The 18,550-nt window shown below is 45.9% G+C and overlaps 1 protein-coding gene across 4 annotated transcripts in view; it reads left to right on the top strand.

The window, feature by feature from the left end:
• Arhgef3 (Rho guanine nucleotide exchange factor 3) overlaps positions 1–18,550 on the top strand; it is a 283,414-nt gene that overhangs the window by 210,114 nt on the left and 54,750 nt on the right. The window contains exon 1 of one of the 4 annotated variants that reach the window (XM_028882412.2): positions 4,814–5,064. The exons of the other annotated variants lie outside the window; for them this stretch is intronic. Coding sequence (XP_028738245.1) covers positions 4,972–5,064 — 93 coding nt within the window. The 5' untranslated portion in view covers positions 4,814–4,971. Of the gene's footprint in view, positions 1–4,813; positions 5,065–18,550 lie in introns of those variants that run through there. 4 annotated transcript variants of the gene reach the window in all.

Genomic DNA, 18,550 nt, shown 5'->3' with positions numbered 1-18,550 from the left:
TCCCGACCCCCTGCCCACCCCCACCCCCCCCCCCCGCTTTTTTTTTTTTTTTTTTTTTTTTTTGGTCAGGGTTTTGTTTCTCTGTGTGATCGGCTGTCCTGGAACTCACTCTGTAGACCAGGCTGGCCTCAAACTCACAGAGATCCACCTGCCTCTGCTTCCTTAGTACTGGGATTAAAGATGTGTGCCCCCACCGCCTGGCTTGTTGTAGAATATTAATTTAAGATGTGTTATGTTAGTTTATGCTGTGGAACATTTGTTTAATGATGCAAAGATGTGCTGCGTTCTTTTATGTTGTATTTGTTTAACTCTGTGAAGCTGTGTTACTGTGGCCATCTAAAACACCTGATTGGTCTAATAAAGAGCTGAATGGCCAATAGCGAGGCAGGAGAAAGGACAGGCGGGGCTGGCAGGCAGAGAGAATAAATAGAAGGAGAAATCTGGGAGGAGAGATCAAGGATCCAGAAAAGGAGAAGGGGAGGACACCAAGGGTCAGACACACAGACACACAGCAAGCCATGGAGTAAAAAGGAAAGAGATACAGAATAGAGAAAGGTAAAAGCCCAGAGGCAGAAGGTAAATGAGATAATTTAAGAAAAGCTGGCAAGAAACAAACCAAGCTAAGGCTGGGCATTCATAAGTAAGAAAAAGTCTCTGTGTGTGTTTGTTTGGGAGGTGGGTGGTGGGCCCCCTAAAGAGCCAAAGAATAAAATAAAACAACCAGCAACAGGTTTGGGGTTTTGTTTATTGGTTGTTGTTGTTTTAAATTAATTGACTGTTTTCAGACTTGTTCCTGAAAACAAAACATTTTGGACAATGCAAGAATTAAATCTTCCAGCTGTAGAGTATCCAGGGTTGGCTTTTCACCAATCTGCCTTGGGGCCAGCAGGCTGGTCCCCGGACAGGAGGAAGTACCATGTGTGTGACTTCAGATGCAACTGTGTGTGCCATTGCTGTTTGTGGGGCAGCAGATCCCACAGAGTTCCCTGCTTTCTCCTCCTCATTCCTCCCACCAAGACTGTCGTTGAAGAAAGGAGAGGGAGCTTGATCGTTAACTGGGACCCTCGCCCAAAAGAAAGGGGAGGGGAGAGGAGAGATGTTGTAACATGTGAGTGCCCGGCATGTACGTGCATGACTCTGTCTGGTTAATCAGTAGATACGGCTACAGGTACCAGGGAAGCCACAGAGTTTGCGTGGTGAGCCTTGACAGACCGGCTTCTTCCTTGATGCATAACTTCCCACCGAGGTTTCATCTGAAAGGCCATGTCTGAAATTGGACCATATTTATTGAGTAAATACCTGCCTAGCAGGGAAGCTTAAGAATGAGGAGAAAAACCAGAGGAAAAGTAGCTAATCAAGGAAGCACTCAGTGCCTATTTGATGAATGAATGAATCACTCTTTCTTATCCATGAGTGAACCTTTAAGGGAAAAAAAAAAAGAAAAAAAGAAAGAAAGAAATCCAACCCTGATATTCAGGCCAGTGCTGATAGGATAGAGCAAGGTCCCATTGACTGAGATGGTCACAGCCACTTTAGCCTCTGAGGTTTTAGCCCCACAATGGGTCTGTTCTGAGTAGTGGGTAAGTAGGTTCACACCTGATCTTGTGCTGGGTTAAAAGGGGCTAATCACCAGTATCATGCATGGCTGCAGAGTCCCAACCTCTCAGCACAAGCGAGACCACAGCTTTGGGCTTGGCGTCGTTCCTGGAAATGCAGAACAGACTTCTTGATTCCAGGCTCCTGGCTCCAGACAAACACTGCCCGGCTGTGAAGCATTTTATAGGATTATAACTGGTTGTGCTGAAGGAGACCTCTGAAAGGTGTTTTGTGCTGTTGCTTTTAGGGAAGCTGCTGTTAGGAGGTGTTGTTCCTAAGCTGTAACACACACACACACACACACACACACACACACACACACACACACACACGGCAGGGGAGGGTTGGGGGTGTGTGGCAGACCACCACTGCTCTGCTGGGAGGCCTTGCTGGGTTGGTCTAGCCTCCCTCGAACGAATTGCTGGCCTAGTGTATGGGCTGTATCGTAATATGTGTGTGTACATATGTATCTCTAATGTGTATGTATCTTTAAGAATTTAAAGATGAGAATCCTATCTGGAGGTAACTTGGAAGAATTAGAACTCAAGGACACTGGAGATTTCCATCATCACTGTCACACTCATTTTGGAGCTTAGCCCATTTTGCAGTAAAGTAGTTACAGGCTATGAGCAATTCTCAAGAAAGGCAAAAAAAAAATCTTAAGAGAAGATGAAATGTATATGGTAGGCTTCTTATTATGTGTGATATATTTGTTGTACAATAATTAAATTTGGGGTTCAATTTCTCTCCCCCATTGTGTGTATGTTCTCATGTGTGTGGTTGTCAGTGGAGGCCGGAAGAAGCTCTCAGATCTTCTGGAGTTATAGGTGGTTGTGAGCTACCTGATGTGGGTGCTGGGAATTGAACTTGGATCCTCCTAAAGAGAAGCAGGTGCTTTTAACTGCTGAGCCATCTCCGCAGCCCTCCTGCCCCCATTTCTAAGGGTTTATTTATCATTGTCCTATGTTTTTGGTGTTACGCTGCCTGGTTGGTCCTAAGAACACTGAAGAAAGCACTCAATACCAGGGCTGTGGGAATTTGTTGGGATAACCCCCCATCAAGTGCTGTTTTCCAAATGGAGAACAAAGCCCAGAAAACTTCACTAGGGATCAAAGCTCATTCCCAAACGAGCTGTGGATGCCCAGGGTCCTGTGTTGAGATTGTCAGTGAGCCCTGGAAGAGCAGCAAAAGGAAAAGGAGAGGCCCAGGGTGCTTTGGCTCTGGGACATGTCACTGCCCCCAGGCCTGGTTTGGTTGGCTGCCCTTGGAGATGGGGTTCCATCACACTTGGCCAAGCTTGCAGGGAGTGTGAATGTGTTCATGAGGACTCACCTTCAGTGTCGCTCAGGCTGAAGAGATTGAGCAGGAACACCCGCAGGGAAAAGTCAGCCATTCGAACATGCTCCTGCCCACCTGCTGTCTCTTTTGCTATGGCGTGCTTCCTTTTGCTTCAGGGTATATACTGGGGGGGAGGGGGAACGCAGGTGCTTTCTCCAGTCTCAGATGGAACCCATTCATTTAGGATTCTTGTTTACAACATATGATTCTTCCTGCCGCCAAAGGTAGTCAGTCTCTCTGCCCTAATCAGGCAAGATGATGGGTGGGTTTGTTGCTGGGGTGTGGATTTGGTACCTGAGATGAAAAAGCCACATGTGAAGCAGTTTCCTGCCAGGGAAAGAGGAACCAGAGGGTTCTGACCTCATCTGGAAACAGAGAATACTGAAATGGAGTCAATTTCTCCATCACACTGACTCCCTCATCAAGAAGCAAAAGCAAGAGTCAGCACCTCCCTGTACCCGATGTATCCTTGCCTTTCACAGGAGTATGGAAAGATACAGTGAAGTTCACAAGAAGTGTAATTTGTACTTTGAGGAAGTGATAATGTTAAGAAAATTAATCTCTTTTCCGAATGACAGGTGAATGTGTTTTTATTGTAAGAAATTGAAAAACATTAGCTGTAACTTTCAAGTTTGTCCACTTTTTAATCCTAGGTGTTTCTCCTCTGGCATCAGGGACAGTGTAAGCTTGCTGCAGATCCTTCCAGACATTCAATGTTGTTGATCTACAAGTATGTCTTTTTGTTGTTGTTGTTGTTTGAGACAGGGTTTCTCTGTGTAGCTTTGGAGCCTGTCCTGGAACTCACTCTGTAGACCAGGCTGGCCTCGAACTCACAGAGATCCACCTGTCTCTGCCTCCCCAGTGCTGGGATTAAAGGTGTGTACCACCACCACCCAGCAGCAAGTATGTCTTTATAGAAAATATAGGAAAAAGAAAGTACTCTTTTGTAGATATACTTTTAACACAAATGGTATTGTACTGTTTTGTCCCACATTGTTATATTTTGGATGCTGGGAATTGAACTCAGGGCGTCGCCCTTGCTTACTATTCTACTAAAGATCTGCATTTCTAGCCCTTTGCAATTATTCTCAAACTGAGGCCAATATGAAGATCTTTCAATTCCACACCCACAGACCCATCTCCTTTCTGATCACTGTGGGGTCGTAGTCTATAGTGAGGAAAGTTTACTCAAGCACATGCTACTGAGAATGTTACCATTGTTTCTAGTTTTGTTTGTTTTTTTACTGGCGTGGGCAAGGCCGCAGCATCGACTTTGCAATTGCTTTTTGGGACATCTACAATGTCAACGCTTCCCCAGAAAAGATCCTCAAAGGCATGGTCATCGCTATAGGCTGGAAACAGACCCACTCAGTCCAACGTGGGTGTAGGGCGAATGGCTGGAGGGGGACTTCGCGTGGTGGAGAGGATTTGTCTCTTGGGGTGGTTACACAGTGCTTTTAAATTATTCAGAAATCAGTGAATGGCACACTTAAAATGGGTGCATTTTACTGTTGGGCTGTTTTTACCCCAATAACATTAAAATAAAAGTGTCTAGGACAGCTAGGGCTATGTAGAGAGACCCTGTCCAAAAAAAAAAAAAAGAAAAAGAAGAGGAGGAGGAGAAGAATGTGCAATCCCCGGGCCCCGGCCACCTCGCAACCGGCTGGCTGTTCTTCCACGAGGGGAGCTATTATCTCCGATATGGCGGCTCAGTGCTTGTTCCCTGAGGTCTCCAAAGCTGGCAAAACCGCCCCCAGCCATGGGAGATGTCTGCAAGTTCGCACCTGACGCTCCTAGGAGGGCGGGGTGGGCCTCTCTAGCCCCGCCTACTCACCCGCCCTCCATGGGCGTGTCCTGAAGCGGCCCCGCCCCTCCCGCTGGATCCCTAGCGTCCGGCACACCAGGCTAGAAGCAGCTGTAGGTGTCCGCGTCGCCGCCGCCGCCGGCACCGTGGAGCTCGGGCCCTCTTTCACCCGGGATTTTTGTTGTCGCCTGGGGTCAGCGGTGACATCCCAAAGGGCAGGCCCGGCAGCCGCCATGGTGGCCAAAGATTACCCCTTCTACCTCACTGTCAAGAGGGCGAACTGCAGCTTGGAGGCACCCCTGGGCAGCGGGGCGGCCAAGGACGAGGTAGGACGCGCCCTCCACCACCTGCACCTCCCGGCACCTCCTCCGCCTTACCCTGTGTACCGCTCGCTTTCTTGCCATCTCCCCCGCGTGGTGCTGCGTTTCTCGGGGATCGCCGCTCAAAGTGTTTTCCCTCTCGCGTCTTCTCTGTGGCTCCCTCTCTCCCTGCCCCTCTCCCTGCGCCCGGGAACTGCAGCTCCTCGCCGCTGCCTCTCTGCAGCCCTCTCAGACAGAACCCCGGTCTCTGTCTAGAGCCGGCAAAGACACCTACCCCCTGCCCTGTCAGGAAGGCCCAGGTGTCAAGAAAGAGGCAGTCAGTAAAGCAATGTCTACCCCTCCGCGGCCGGGGTTGGGAAAGCCTTAAGTTCTTGGAGATCGGTTCAGACGATCAACCGGACACGCTTGGTTTTGCAGCTGTTTGAGAGCAAGGGCTGCACAGGGCACTTTTACTTGTCACATGTAACCATTAAAGGAGGCTGGGGGAGGGTGTCGTTCATTTTGGGTCTGAGCTAAATGAGTAATTGAGGGTCTCCTTCGTGACTGCTGAAATGAGTTGTACTCTGGTGAATGGGAAGCTGCCTTGAAATACTGGAAGCAGTTCCCTTTCTGGGAACTCCGTTGTGCCCTTGGGTAATTGAGGGAGTCCCTCGGTTTGGTTTGCTTGGGCCTCCCCCCAACCCCCAACCCCCACCCCCCATCATGTGTCCTGTCTCTGGCAAATCGCTGACTGCCCTTTGAAGTTGGTTAGGTTCAGCTGGAGCAGAGGGCGATCCTTATTATTTTTCAGAGGTTTGGAGAAGGCAGTTGCTTTATTAGACCCCAGCTTTCCTGTGCTGGAGTCCATAGGACCAGCTCACCGTGAGGTTTGTGTGTGTGTGTGTGAGTGTGTGTGTGTGTGTGTGTGTATGTGTGTGTGTGTGTGTGTGTGTGAGAGAGAGAGAGAGACAGAGACAGAGACAGAGACAAAGACAGAGAGAGAGACAGAGATAGTTTTCCACTCACTCTGAGAACTAAGACCAGGGTGAGCAGTGGAGCTGGAGGCAGATGTATGTCTGGCTTATGACGGCACTCTTGAGTTCCACCTCCACACCACACACCCGTCTGCTCGGTGTGTGCACCTGACTCACTGAATCGTGTGTAGGTGAGGAGGGGGCATAGCATCAGAGATTCATCTCCTACCAGATAGCCTCCCCCACCCCCCAACAGAACTCCAATAGGCTCTAGTTATATTCCCGTTTTTGTATGCCGAGTACAGGCTAAATCTCTCTCCTTTCCCTAGTTCAGTTGAGTATTTTTAGAGTTTCTAGTCTCAGCAGCTGTGGAAGTGTGGTGGGTTCTCATTTGTTTGGACAGGATGGCACCTTCATGGGGTTCAGGTTGTTCAGGCTTCGAATGGATATGAGTTTTCAATAGCAGTGGGGCTGGCGGCTCCTCAACTCTCCTGGGAGGAGAAAAAGAATAACCAATTCGGCTAATAAATTAAAGTGGACCAACGAAAACAGTAGTGGAAATAGCTGTGAATTCTGACAGTTTTTTTTTCCCTATCTCGTCCTGTGTTTGGGGGTATTTTGGTAAAGGCTTAACTGAACTACCTGCTTATTCATTCCTTGTTAGTCATAGTCTGAAGATATCTGCTGTAACCTTTCATGAACTGTTACGCTAAGTTTCTTCATTACTAGTTGGATCCACAAAATAAAATATGCTTTATTTTCCCTTTGTGAAGATGTGGGTGTGTAAAAAGCAAGGATGGGAGGTGAATGCTTCTGGGGAATAGTTGGTAAATATTTTTCAGGTATCACCATTGAGTATTATTATTAGAATTATTTTTGCCATAATAAAAATACACTTTACAGAACTTAAGGCAGAGATAGGGGCCTACAACTTCATTGGTCAGGTTTAAATCACTTCCTAATAATAGGGATAGGCAAAGTTAGAGAAAAGAAACCTAAGTGGGTTTCAGGGAAGTTTTCTCTTTTCTGTCAGCACAAAAGGCAACTTCTGTAGACCAGACTTTTTTGCAAGCTGTGGACTGAAATATATTTTCTGCCAGTAGGTGTCGCCAGTATTTGTAAATGTCAAAAAAAAAAAAAAAAAAACCATTCACTTAGTGTCTTTTTAAAAAATGTGATTATATAACTGTTTATAAAGTAGACATTGATTGTTAGGTCCTATGAAAGTTTCTTTTTCAAGAGATAGTTTTTACTCTGTAAAAAAGAACAATAACAAAAGGAAACCGGTCTATCTGAGGGCCTTCTTGGGTTGATCAGGACTCGTTGACCTTCAGCGGTGCTGTGGCTGAGCACCTATGCCTGGCACAACTGTGCCGTGGCACTTCCTCCTGAGTCCCCTCTAGGGAGGACCGTGTGTGCAGCATGGCACCAGCCAGTTCCTTCAGTCACCAGCAAGGTGACGGCCACTTAACAGAAAACTGGGGGGGTGGGGGGAGGGCAGGCTTTGATGTTCACCAGATGCTAACCTGAGTAAAAATGATGCAAACACTTCTCTTAAAAGCAAATAATAAAATTTCTCTTCGGGGTTTAATTTAAATGCTTCCTTTTTTATTTCAGTGGCAGCTTCCAGTGAAAGCAAAAATGATACCTATTTAAATTTTTTCTTTAAAAGATCTTTTTTAAACTATAAAAAATATTCTATATAGGTGGTGATAGTCATGTCTGATATTTTGTGTCTACTAATAAAAACTGCTTGTTTTTTTTTTTTTTTTTTGAGACAGGGTTTCTCTGTGTAGCCCTGGCTATCCTGGAACTAGCTCTGTAGACCAGGCTGGCCTCGAACTCACAGAGATCCACCTGCCTTTGCTTCCTGAGTGCTGGGATTTAAGGTATAAGCCACCACTACCCAGCACAAATGTTTAACTTTTGTTTTGCTTTGTTTTGTTTTGTTTTTCAAGACAGGGTTTCTCTGTGTAGTTTTGGTGCCTGTCCTGGATCTCACTCTGTAGACCAGGCTGGCCTCAAACTCGCAGAGATCCACCTGCCTCTGCCTCCTGAGTGCTAGGATTAAAGGCTATGCCACCACTGCCCAATATCAAATGTTTAATTTTTATGCCTATGACTAACTAGATCCTCCAGCTCTAATTATCACTGTGAAATGTGAGGAGCTTGATAAATAGCTCTGGATTTTCGTAGAAAAATGTCATGGCATGAGCAGTTTACTTCTTCTGATCATTGGCACAACTTTGCTCAATTTATCTCCATTTTCATGTTCATAAAAACTTTGATCACTTCCTATGTTGAGAGGGAGTGCTCACTCTTGGTCTGCTAGGTGTTATGAATTCCTAAATATTATACCTAAATAATAAATACCTAAATACTAAAAGGGAGGCTGCTACTGCTATTGAACCAGGCTGGTTTCTAGGTAAAAATCTGTTTCCCCATAGTGAGGTTTGTTTTAAATAGAAGGCTCAGTAAGCAGGTATGATTAGAACTGTTGGAGTGGGGATGGACTTTTAAGAGTGGTGGGTCAACTTTGTTTTACTGTGTGTGTGTGCATGCGCACAGGTAAGTGTGTATAAGTTCAGGCATGTGGAGGGTAGAGGACAACTTCTACTTCTCTTCTCCCAAAGTGCAGTCTGGGAACTGGACTCAGGTCACCAGGTTTGCCCAGCAAGTGCCCTTACTTGCTGAGGATCCATTGGGCCTCAGTTTCATTTTTAATGGAAATCCAAACAGACATTTCTTTGTGTTTGATCTGGCATCCTGGTGGCCTGCTCACTCTGGGTGTAGATGTTTCTTGGCATCAGGCCTCGTTTGGTTGGTGGCATTTCTAGCCATTTTTTCTATCTCTTGGTGCTTATAAACATTTCCTCACATAGATAATAGGTGTAGATCACGAATAGTTGAGCATTACCCTGGGCTCCCAAAAGTATAGGGTTCTAGTTTTTACCCAGTCAGTAGCCTTGCATAGTCCTATGAATAATGGCATACATTGGATTTAATTTTATAGCATTCTGCCCTCTTTCTAATTCTATCATGTCTAGGTCTCTCGTAAAACTCCTGTCATGTTGTAGTTCATCACAAAGCATGTATTATTATTCCCCCTTTGAAGGTGACTTGCAGAAAATCCAGCCTGACCCAAGGTCCAATACCAGACTTCCTGATGGATTCCAGTATTCAGTACTTAAAACATATAATGGAAAAATAAGCAAACAAAAATGGAGGGCAATGCACAACAGTCATATACAATGCTCTAAATAAATACTTGATTTAAATATGCTGTCTTCACCATATAACTGAGAAGGTGCCTCTGAGACTTAGGCTAGAGGGCACCTCGGACCCTGTGTTCTGCTGTGACTTATGCCTCCCCAGTCAACAACTGTAGTCATCCACTTGGCTGTGCACTCCTTGAGTGCCGGCTATAGAGCCAAGCGGCCACCGGTTTCCTCTGCTTACTAGCTTGTCTTGGAATCTGCATCATACAGATTTGAACTGTCAGTATATATGACCAGCTGCGAGGAAAGAGCCGTGACAGCTATTGCAACTGGACCCTAAAATTTTTTTTAAATGGCTTAGTTGGCCTCGGATTTTTCTGGGTGAAAAATCCCATAGTTACCCAGAGAAAGGTCATTACTCACTGGTAGTGTCTGATTGTGGTCACTAGGCCATCACTCCGAGGCTTGTTCAGCTGTAAGGGGGGCTTAGAGATATGGTTCTCCAAGATGAGCACATACTGGATAAGATATAGTAGAGGGAAAGAGGTTAACTCTACACCTGTTGACTTGAAGGCTGTTCAAGGCGTTGGCTCTGGAATAAGACTATCTGGGTCCCCTCATGTTCCCCACCACCTGATAGTGGAGTGACCCTGGGAAAATTGTTTTCTTGGTGGTAAAATAGAGATGATGATAGTGCTGCCTCCTGGAACCGGAGAGAAGGTCAATGAGGCCATTCATGTGCTGACACATAGTAATTTCAATGAGTGTTATCAAGCCTCACACCTGTAATCTTAGCACTCGGAAGATGAGGGTGGGAGGAATGCATGAGTTCAGGGCAAGCCTGGACTACAAGGCCTTGTGTCCAAAAGAAATCATGTTCATCACCCTAATTTACTGAGTGCTGTTTTATACATAGACTGCATGAGGGGCTTCGTTTGTATGTCCTTCACTTTGACCATGATCACAGTGAGCATATGAGGTTGGTGTTATCCTCTTGGCTTTGTTAGGGTTACTCTTGCTGTGATGAAACACCATGACCAAAAGCAAGGTGAGGAGGAAGGGTTTACTCGGCTTATGATTCCATCTCCCAATTCATCATCAAAGTCAGGACAGGAACCTGGAGGCAGGAGCTGATGCAGAGGTCACGGAGGAGTGCTGCTTCTGGCTTGCTCAGCCTGCTTGCTTTTTTTTTCAGGTTTTTCAAGACAGGGTTTCTCTGTGTAACAGCCCTGACTGTCCTGGAACTTGCTTTGTAGACCAGGCTGGCCTGGAACTGACAGAGATCCACCTGCCTTTGCCTCCCAAATGCTGGGATTAAAGGCGTGGGCCACCATGCCTGGCTTCAGCCTGCTTTCTTATAGAACCCAGGACCACCAACCCAGGGATGGCACTACCCACAAAAGACTGGGCTCTCCCCAATAATCACTAATTAAAATGCCAGCCAGGCAGTAGTGGCATGCAGCCAGGTGGTGGATGCATTTAATTTCAGCACTCGGGTCATGGAGGCAGGTGTATCTCTGAGTTCAAGGCCAGCCCAGTCTACAGAGTGAGTTCCAGGATGGCCAGGGCTACAAAGAGAAACCCTGGTTCCCATTCCCACCCCCCAAAAACATGCCCTGCAGGCTTGCCTACAGACTGATGTTATAGAAGCATTTTCTTACTTGAGGTTCCCTCCTATCAGGTAACTTTAGCTTGTGTCTAATTGACATAAAACTATTCAGCACATCCTCTTTTGTAGAAGGAAAGACTGTAAGCAAGATGTCATGGCTCTCCAGGAGAGCCGAACTATGTGGTAAAGGATTCCAGTCTCACAACTTAGACTGACTGTAAAGTCTGTACTTTCCCAACCACATCACATTGCCACAAAATGACTAAATCACTGGTCTCCTTACCACATAGCACATGAAGGGTGAACCTGCCTGCCCCAGAAATTGCCTCACAATCCAAGGCTCATTGTTTCCGTAATGAGTGAGCAAACCAACCCATAGTCAGTACTTCTGGCAGCCCAGTTCATAGACTAGCAAGCCCTATCTTGAGGGAGTTTTGGTAATTTCATCTGTATGTGTCTTAAGACCATGAGACAGGTCTTTGCCAAAATTCTACATATTCAGAAATATGGAGACGACACTGTCTATTAGTCATTTTGTTTATCTCCATGAGCCACCAGCCTTCCCCATAAACCAATAAATAATGAGGACCTAACTACCATCTGCTTTTTAAAAACTGTGCTCCCCCTTTTTTAAAGACACCCCACAGTTGTGGATGGACCAGTGCCACTGTTTTTATATTGCTGGATGAAAATAAATACCTGATCACATCCTAACTTTGCAAAGCCTTCTGTAAATTTAATTATTAATAGTGTGTGTGTGTGTGTGTGTGTGTGTGTGTGTGTGTGTGTGTGTGTGTGTCTGGGGACGCCTTCATTGGTGACGTATGTGCTTAGTTGCCTTGTGTAATTTGTCACATGAAGAACTTACTGTGCCTGCATCACCATTTATTCTGTGTCAGTCCACACACTGTTGGCAGTAAAAGCCAGAGGCTTCTAATGCCCTCCTCCTTCTCTCTACTTTGTTTTCCATTTTTTAGTTTTGATAGACAACATTAGCTTAGAAGAAGCTGTCAGAAGTTAATTAGCATCGGCTGGCGAACCTTCGACTGGCTGGGAAAAGAGTTGTCCCCTTTAAGTCTAGAAACACTTGGACATGGTTCTGAGCTTGGACCATTGTGTTCTTTTTCAAGAAGGCAGCCTTGGTTATTAGTAAACTTCAATTAATTGGAGCTGAACCAGAAAGCTTAACGGTAAATTCATTGGACTTCTTTTTTTTTTTTTTTCCTGGCTCTTACCTTGAGGAGGAAAGGAGTAGCAAAACAGGCTTTGCTTCCAGGGCTTTAAGAAACAAATAGAACCAGCGACGGAAATGACCCCAGGTCACTGCCTCAGAGTACCCTGGTCTGTTGGGAACAGGTGACCAATTCGCATCCATTCCATCTCTGCTTAGGACAAAGAGCTCATAGTATGTGAGGCCATCTTCTGTCTTTGTTCAGTATGGCTCATGAGAAAATCCCTTTTTTATTTAACTTTTTTTGAAAATATATTTTTAATTACATGTGCATTGGTGTTTTGCCTGCATGTAAGTCTGTGTGAGATTGTGGGATCCCCTGGAATTGGAGTTACAGACAGTTGTGAGCTGCCATGTGGGTGCTGGGAATTGAACCTGGGTCCTCTGGAAGAACAGCCAGTGCTCTTAACCGCTGAGCCACCTCTCCAGCCCTGAAAATCAGTTCTTGATTGTAGCACTGCTTTCCAGAGCTATTATTCTATGGTGCACTTTCTCATGTAGTGTAAATTTTTGAAAACTGCTGTCCCTCTCCTTACATCTTCCACTTCACATCCTTGCTCACAGTCCACCCAGCCGTGTCCATTCTGGCTCCTCCTTGTTTTTGCTTATTCATCTGAACATCCTCATTGTGCCAAAAAATCACAAGTGTTGATCAACCTAGAAATACTGTAATTATGCTATATTATGATGCTAAATCAACAAGTTTCTCTTTTATGTAATATGAGCTTCCTTAGAAATGAGAAGTAGAATAATACCTTGAAAATATTTTAGTAATAAAAATGACAGGGCAAAGACTAATATCCCCATCATTTAATAATCTATACAGATATAAAATTATCTATTGGCAAATAGACAAAAAGCAGCTCACATACAGAGAACTGAGGACTAAGATTATTTTAAACGATCACCATAACAGAAATTACAAAAATGAAAAGGAGCTTATTCATACTCAAATAATATTATAGCTTTTTTTGGGGGGTGGGGTTCGAGACAGGGTTTCTCTGTGTAGCTTTGTGCCTTTCCTGGATCTCACTCTGTAGACCAGGCTGGCCTCAAACTCACAAAGATCTGCCTGGCTCTGCCTCCCGAGTGCTGGGATTAAAGGCGTGCGCCGCCGCCGCCGCCGCCGCCGCCGCCGCCGCCGCCGCCGCCGCCACCACCACCAGGCTATAGCTATTTCATAGACACAACAAAGCACAGGGCTGTGGATCGTGTCTAACAATGCACTTTTTTGTACATACTGAAAGACAGAGGGCTTGTGTTTTGCACTTGTAATCTCAGCACTGGAGAGGCAGAAACAGGTCAATCCTTGAGCTCTGTGGCCCCTCAGCCTACCCCACTTGGCGAGTTCTAGGCAATGAGAGACCCTGTTCAGACGGTGCCTGAAGAGCGACACCCAGAGGTGTTCTCTTGTCTCCACACATACAGGAACACAAGTGCCGGTGTACACACAGAGACGTGTGCACACAGAGACGTGTACACACAGAGACGCGTACACACAGAGACATGTACACACACAGACGAAGACCAAAGGGGTTTGATGCGACTCTTTGGACTGAGTGGTCTAGCTCTCAGGGGGAAATATGTGTCCGAAGTTAGTTGTTCATAATGACACTTGCAGTGACGCCCATACTGTCTGTGTGTGCGTGTTACACATTTTAGAACACCTTTCTATCCTTTGGTTTGTTTTTAAAATGAGTACACAAAAGGGAAGTGAGCGTCAGTGATTTCCCCAGGAACGTACAGATGGAAATGGCACAGTCAGAGATGGAAGTCAGTTGCCAGCTTCCAGTCTCAGCATCCTTTCATATTTACTAACAGTAGACAGCAGAACCAACAAGATGACCCCATGTCCTATGGACCAGGGCCTTCAACTGTAGCCATTACCACCCACAACAGAAATAATATATACCTTAGTGTCCCTTAAACAAAATCAAGAGGAGAAATGTTGAGCATAATTATATGTACAGTGGACTCTGATTTAAACCCATGTAATATACTAATGGATGTAGAGAAGTAGGAGGGTGGGGATGTGTAGTTAAAGCACACACACACCCTTCCAGTTTGCTCCCTAAACTCCTAATATTGTCATCCTGTGCTCAGAGTTCACATGCGCTCTCTCCTGACTCAGCTGAGGGAGGTGAGAATTCATGTCAGCTTTCCAGGACTGTGACGGAACAGATAAAGACAACTCGGGGGTGGTAGGGGTGGTGTCTTGTTTTAGCTTGCAGCATCAGAGATTTCAGTCCATCATCCTGGGCTCCAAATATTCTGGACGTATGGTGGGGCAGAGCATCGTGGGTGCAGGATCACGTGGCAGAGGCTGCTCACATCTTCACAGGTGGGAAACAAAAACAAAGGAACCAGGGACCAGGTGTAACCTTCAAAGACTTGCTCCCAGTGACCTACTTCTTCTGTATGGCCTCTCACCTCCTAAAGTTTTTTAGTACTGCTCAAAGTAGTCATAGCAGCTAGGGAACAAGCCCTCAACACGTGCCCAAGAGACATTTCATATTAAAACTGTAACAGTGGGTAAGGCAAGGACCATTCTTTTCATCAACCAAAGCAAGCAGAATGATGTCTCCCTCTTTGCCTAGTCCTGACCACTTGGCTTGCCAACATGGCTGAAGCTCCTAGCCATGTTACTGAGTGGAGTGGCTTATAAGCAGAACTGTTTGGAACGTGTTACAAATGAACCCCACGAAGGTTGGCTAGGACTCTGCACTAAGTGACTTCATGTTTGGGTCAGTGAATTGGTGACCTTTGCCCTGGCCTGCACTTCAGAAACCCTGACTATAAACAAGGCCTTGCTTTTATTTGATAGATCACTGTTAGAGTGAAAAACAAGCCCGCAGAGAATGGATGGGAATAAACTTCTGCACACATAGGTGACATGTGTTGACCTGATGCCTTCCAAGTTCTATAGACGTAATAGCTACAGAAGACATGATAAATAGCAAGGAGAAGTACAGCATTTCCCAAAGGAACTCTTTCTTAGACAGTACTAAAAGTTAAATAGAACCAAGAAGCTAAGTGGGGACCTTATAATGTATGTATGTACTATAGTAAGTAGCAATTGCCACCAGTTGCCCAGTCTAGAAGACTGAAGTATTTCTGAAGGAGGAAGCCACAGAACGGAGAGTAAATCAATAGAAACAGATAAAGCTGAGCCCGATGGCCAGAAGGGCTAAGGCTTCCTTCTAGCCATTTCTGGCCTGAACTCATGTCCAGTGCAAACTCCCTCTCAACAGTGTTCCAACAACCCAGGTAGATACAGAACAGTAACTCAGAGGTCACCGGTGGAGAGACCTTTCTCACTCCCAACCCCTGCAGCGCTGTGGCTAGACTCAGGACTTCCCGGTGCTAAGCGCATGCTCTCCTGAGTCATGACCCTCTGTTGAATTCTTAATGTTAGATTTCACACAGCTTGGGAATGCGTTTTGGTGGGCCATCAGTACCCTGTAGCCTTGGTTCATTTCATAGGCCTCGTCCACCATTCTGGTTGCTGCTTGGTGAGGTGGGGGAGGGGAGGGTGCAGCGAGGCTTCTGGTTGTGATCTTGAAAAAGGGCTGGGAAACCACCATGAAAAAGGAAGTAAACTCTCCGAAGAGAAAGAGGATGGTAGCTGAAGTGTGAGCCACAGAGTGAAGTGTCCTCTCCACCCTCTTCTGCCTCCGTGGTTTGGCGATGGCACTCTGCTTTCTCTCAAGAGTCTGTGCGTGCTTCATGCCAAGGCTCTAAGGGCTTGCAACGGAGAGCTTTGTTCTGATATCCACAACAGTGAGTGGAAGCTGGCTTCATAACTAACTCCTAAACGCAGCATTTGTTTCTAAGCTGCTTCTGATGAGAGCTTCCCACCAGAGGGACAGGTATGGTGGTTTGAATGTAATTGACCCCCACTAAGCTCATAGGGAGTGGCACTATTAGGAGGTGTGGCTTTGTTGGAATAGATGTGGCCTTATTGGAGGAAGTGTGTCACTGTAGGGGTGGGCTTTGAGGTTTCCTGTGATTAAGCTTTGCTCAGTATGACAGTCGGTTTCCTGTTGCCTTCTGATCCAGATGTAGCCAGCAAGCACCACGTCTGCCTGCATGCCACCATGCTCCCTGCCATGATGATAATGGACTGACCCTCTGAACTCCAAACTGCCACCTCAATTAAATGTTTTCCTTTATAAGGGTTGCCATGGTCATGGTGTCTTCTCACAGCAATAGAACTCAAACTAAGACAACAGGACACCTGTGATAGCTCAAATGATACAGAAATAAGATCCAAAGTAATTCAAGTCACTCTCCATTTCCAGTTCTCCAGTCTCCAGATTCTGATTTGGAGCTAGCATGTCTTTAACACCTCTGTCACTTGCTAATTTCCCCTTTTAACAAAGTGTAAGCATTAGCCTGGGAAGCTTCCGGCAGGGAAGTGTTTAACAAAAGCCTAACGGGTGTGGGGGTGTGTGCATGTGCACACTATAGAAGAAAACACATATGTCCACCTTTGGGGACACACACACACATACACACACAGGTACATGCTGCCACAGCCAACTTCTACATGGGTGTTAGAGATCTGAACTCAGGTCTTATGTGATTTTGTTTGTTTTCAAAACAGTGTTTTTCTGTGTAGTTCTGGCTATCCTGAAACTCACTCTGTAGACCAACCTGGTCTCAAACTCACAGAGATCCACCTGCCTCTGCCTCCGAGTGCTAGGATTAACTGAACTGAGTTCTTAATTCCAACTCTGGGCCCCTTTGTGAGTTGGAGAGACTGGACTCATCCTCTTGAATCTTGTTTTCCTCACCTGTAAAGTAGGATTTCTAAAAGAAATATACGCTGGATGGCAGTGGCACACGCCTTTAATCCCAGCACTAAGGAGGCAGAGCCAGGCAGATCTCTGTGAGTTCAAAGCCAGCCTGGTCTACAGAACGAGAGCCAAGACAGCAGGACAGGCAGCAAAACTACACGGAGAAACCCTGTCTTGAAAAACCAACCCCCATCCCAAAAAAAAACCAACAACAACAAAAAAGAAATATAAAGTGTCATCCACACATCCACAGACATCAGATCATTAGTAGCCACAGCAGCTTCTGTTTTGAGTGTAGGTCTGTGAGTAGAAGCTGAGGTGGTCGTTCTATGAAGTGATGTTACACTTTCCTTTGTAGACAATATCAAGTTGGTTTCTCAGGAGTCCAAATGACATTATTATTTTGTTTTCTTTTTAATAAAAGATGTCCCAGACACCCTGGCAAGCTTCATATTCCTTCCTTCCTTACAGGTAGGATAAAAAAATATCTGGTGTAAGCCAGGTATAGTGGCAAATGTGTTTAATCCCAGCATTCAGGAGGCAGAGGCAGGGGGTTCTCTGTGAGTTTGAGGCCAGCCTGGTCTACAGAGTGAGTTTCTGTACAGTCAGAGCTGTATAGTGAGAGTCTGTCTTGAAACAAACAGAAAGGGGGGGGGGAGAGAGAGAGAGAGAGAGAGAGAGAGAGAGAGAGAGAGAGAGAGAGAGAGATCTGGTGTGGTTTTATAGTTCCTTGGGTGACCTTTAAACAGGAAGTGGTATGTGAGTCTGAGTAGAGAGGCACCCTGGCCATTGAGGCAGCTCCCCACTGGCCATGTATCATCCAGGACTCTCTGCCAGCGTTGACCACAGACAAAGGCAGGGTGAATTTGATTGCTTTAAGTTCTTCATGCCTTGTTCCAGCATGGTACTTTAATTATAAATAGGTCCTTTGTTAGAAGGGTAGGGAAACTCCATAGTGTGATGATGACTACATTGATAAGGAATGTAATCACTAAAATATGACCTCTGGTGTTCTTTAGTTGTCAGTGAACAAGTACTAAGGCCTGGCTGTGTATGTGGGTTCCCCCCATGTTTAGAAAACAAAAGTCATGCTTTCTGTCCTCAGGAACTTCTATTTGAGTTTGACCAAATCATTACCGAAAGGAACATACAGATAATGACTACCAGTCTGAGATGGGAGCACTCAGGGAGGAGCTTGGAAGCCTGTGAACAGCATGTATTGGGAAGTGATCAAGTGAGGCCACTGATGTTAGATGCCATCTATTCCGGGTTACACTTAGAGGGCATGTCTGCTGGAGATGTGAGGGCAGAGCACCTCACATCTGTCTTTCATGCTGGTCCCAGAGGGATAGGGCTAGACGATAGCAGGCCGAGTCTCTCCTCTTTCCACTCACTGCCTCGGACTCCTTGTTCTTCTGACTGTGAAGTCAGCTTTCCCACCCAGACTCCCCCTGCCTTAGGAAGCCAGCAGAACCCAGGCTCTGCTGACAAGTGAGTGGCTGGGCGACCCTGGGCAAATTCTAAACCCTTTTCAGTCTTATTTGCTTGCTCTGTGCAGTGGGAAAATTAGCCGCGTTGACTCAAGGCCTTATAGACAGAAAGCCCTTGGAGACAGACCTGCAGGGTATGGCCCTGTACATGCCACGATGTTGTTAAACGAGGAAGTTGTGTATCCTGGGAAG

This window comes from Peromyscus leucopus, chromosome 9 (assembly GCF_004664715.2).
Source record: "Peromyscus leucopus breed LL Stock chromosome 9, UCI_PerLeu_2.1, whole genome shotgun sequence".
Classification (NCBI taxonomy): Eukaryota; Metazoa; Chordata; class Mammalia; order Rodentia; family Cricetidae; genus Peromyscus; species Peromyscus leucopus.
This window is presented reverse-complemented; position numbering and strand designations above follow the sequence as displayed.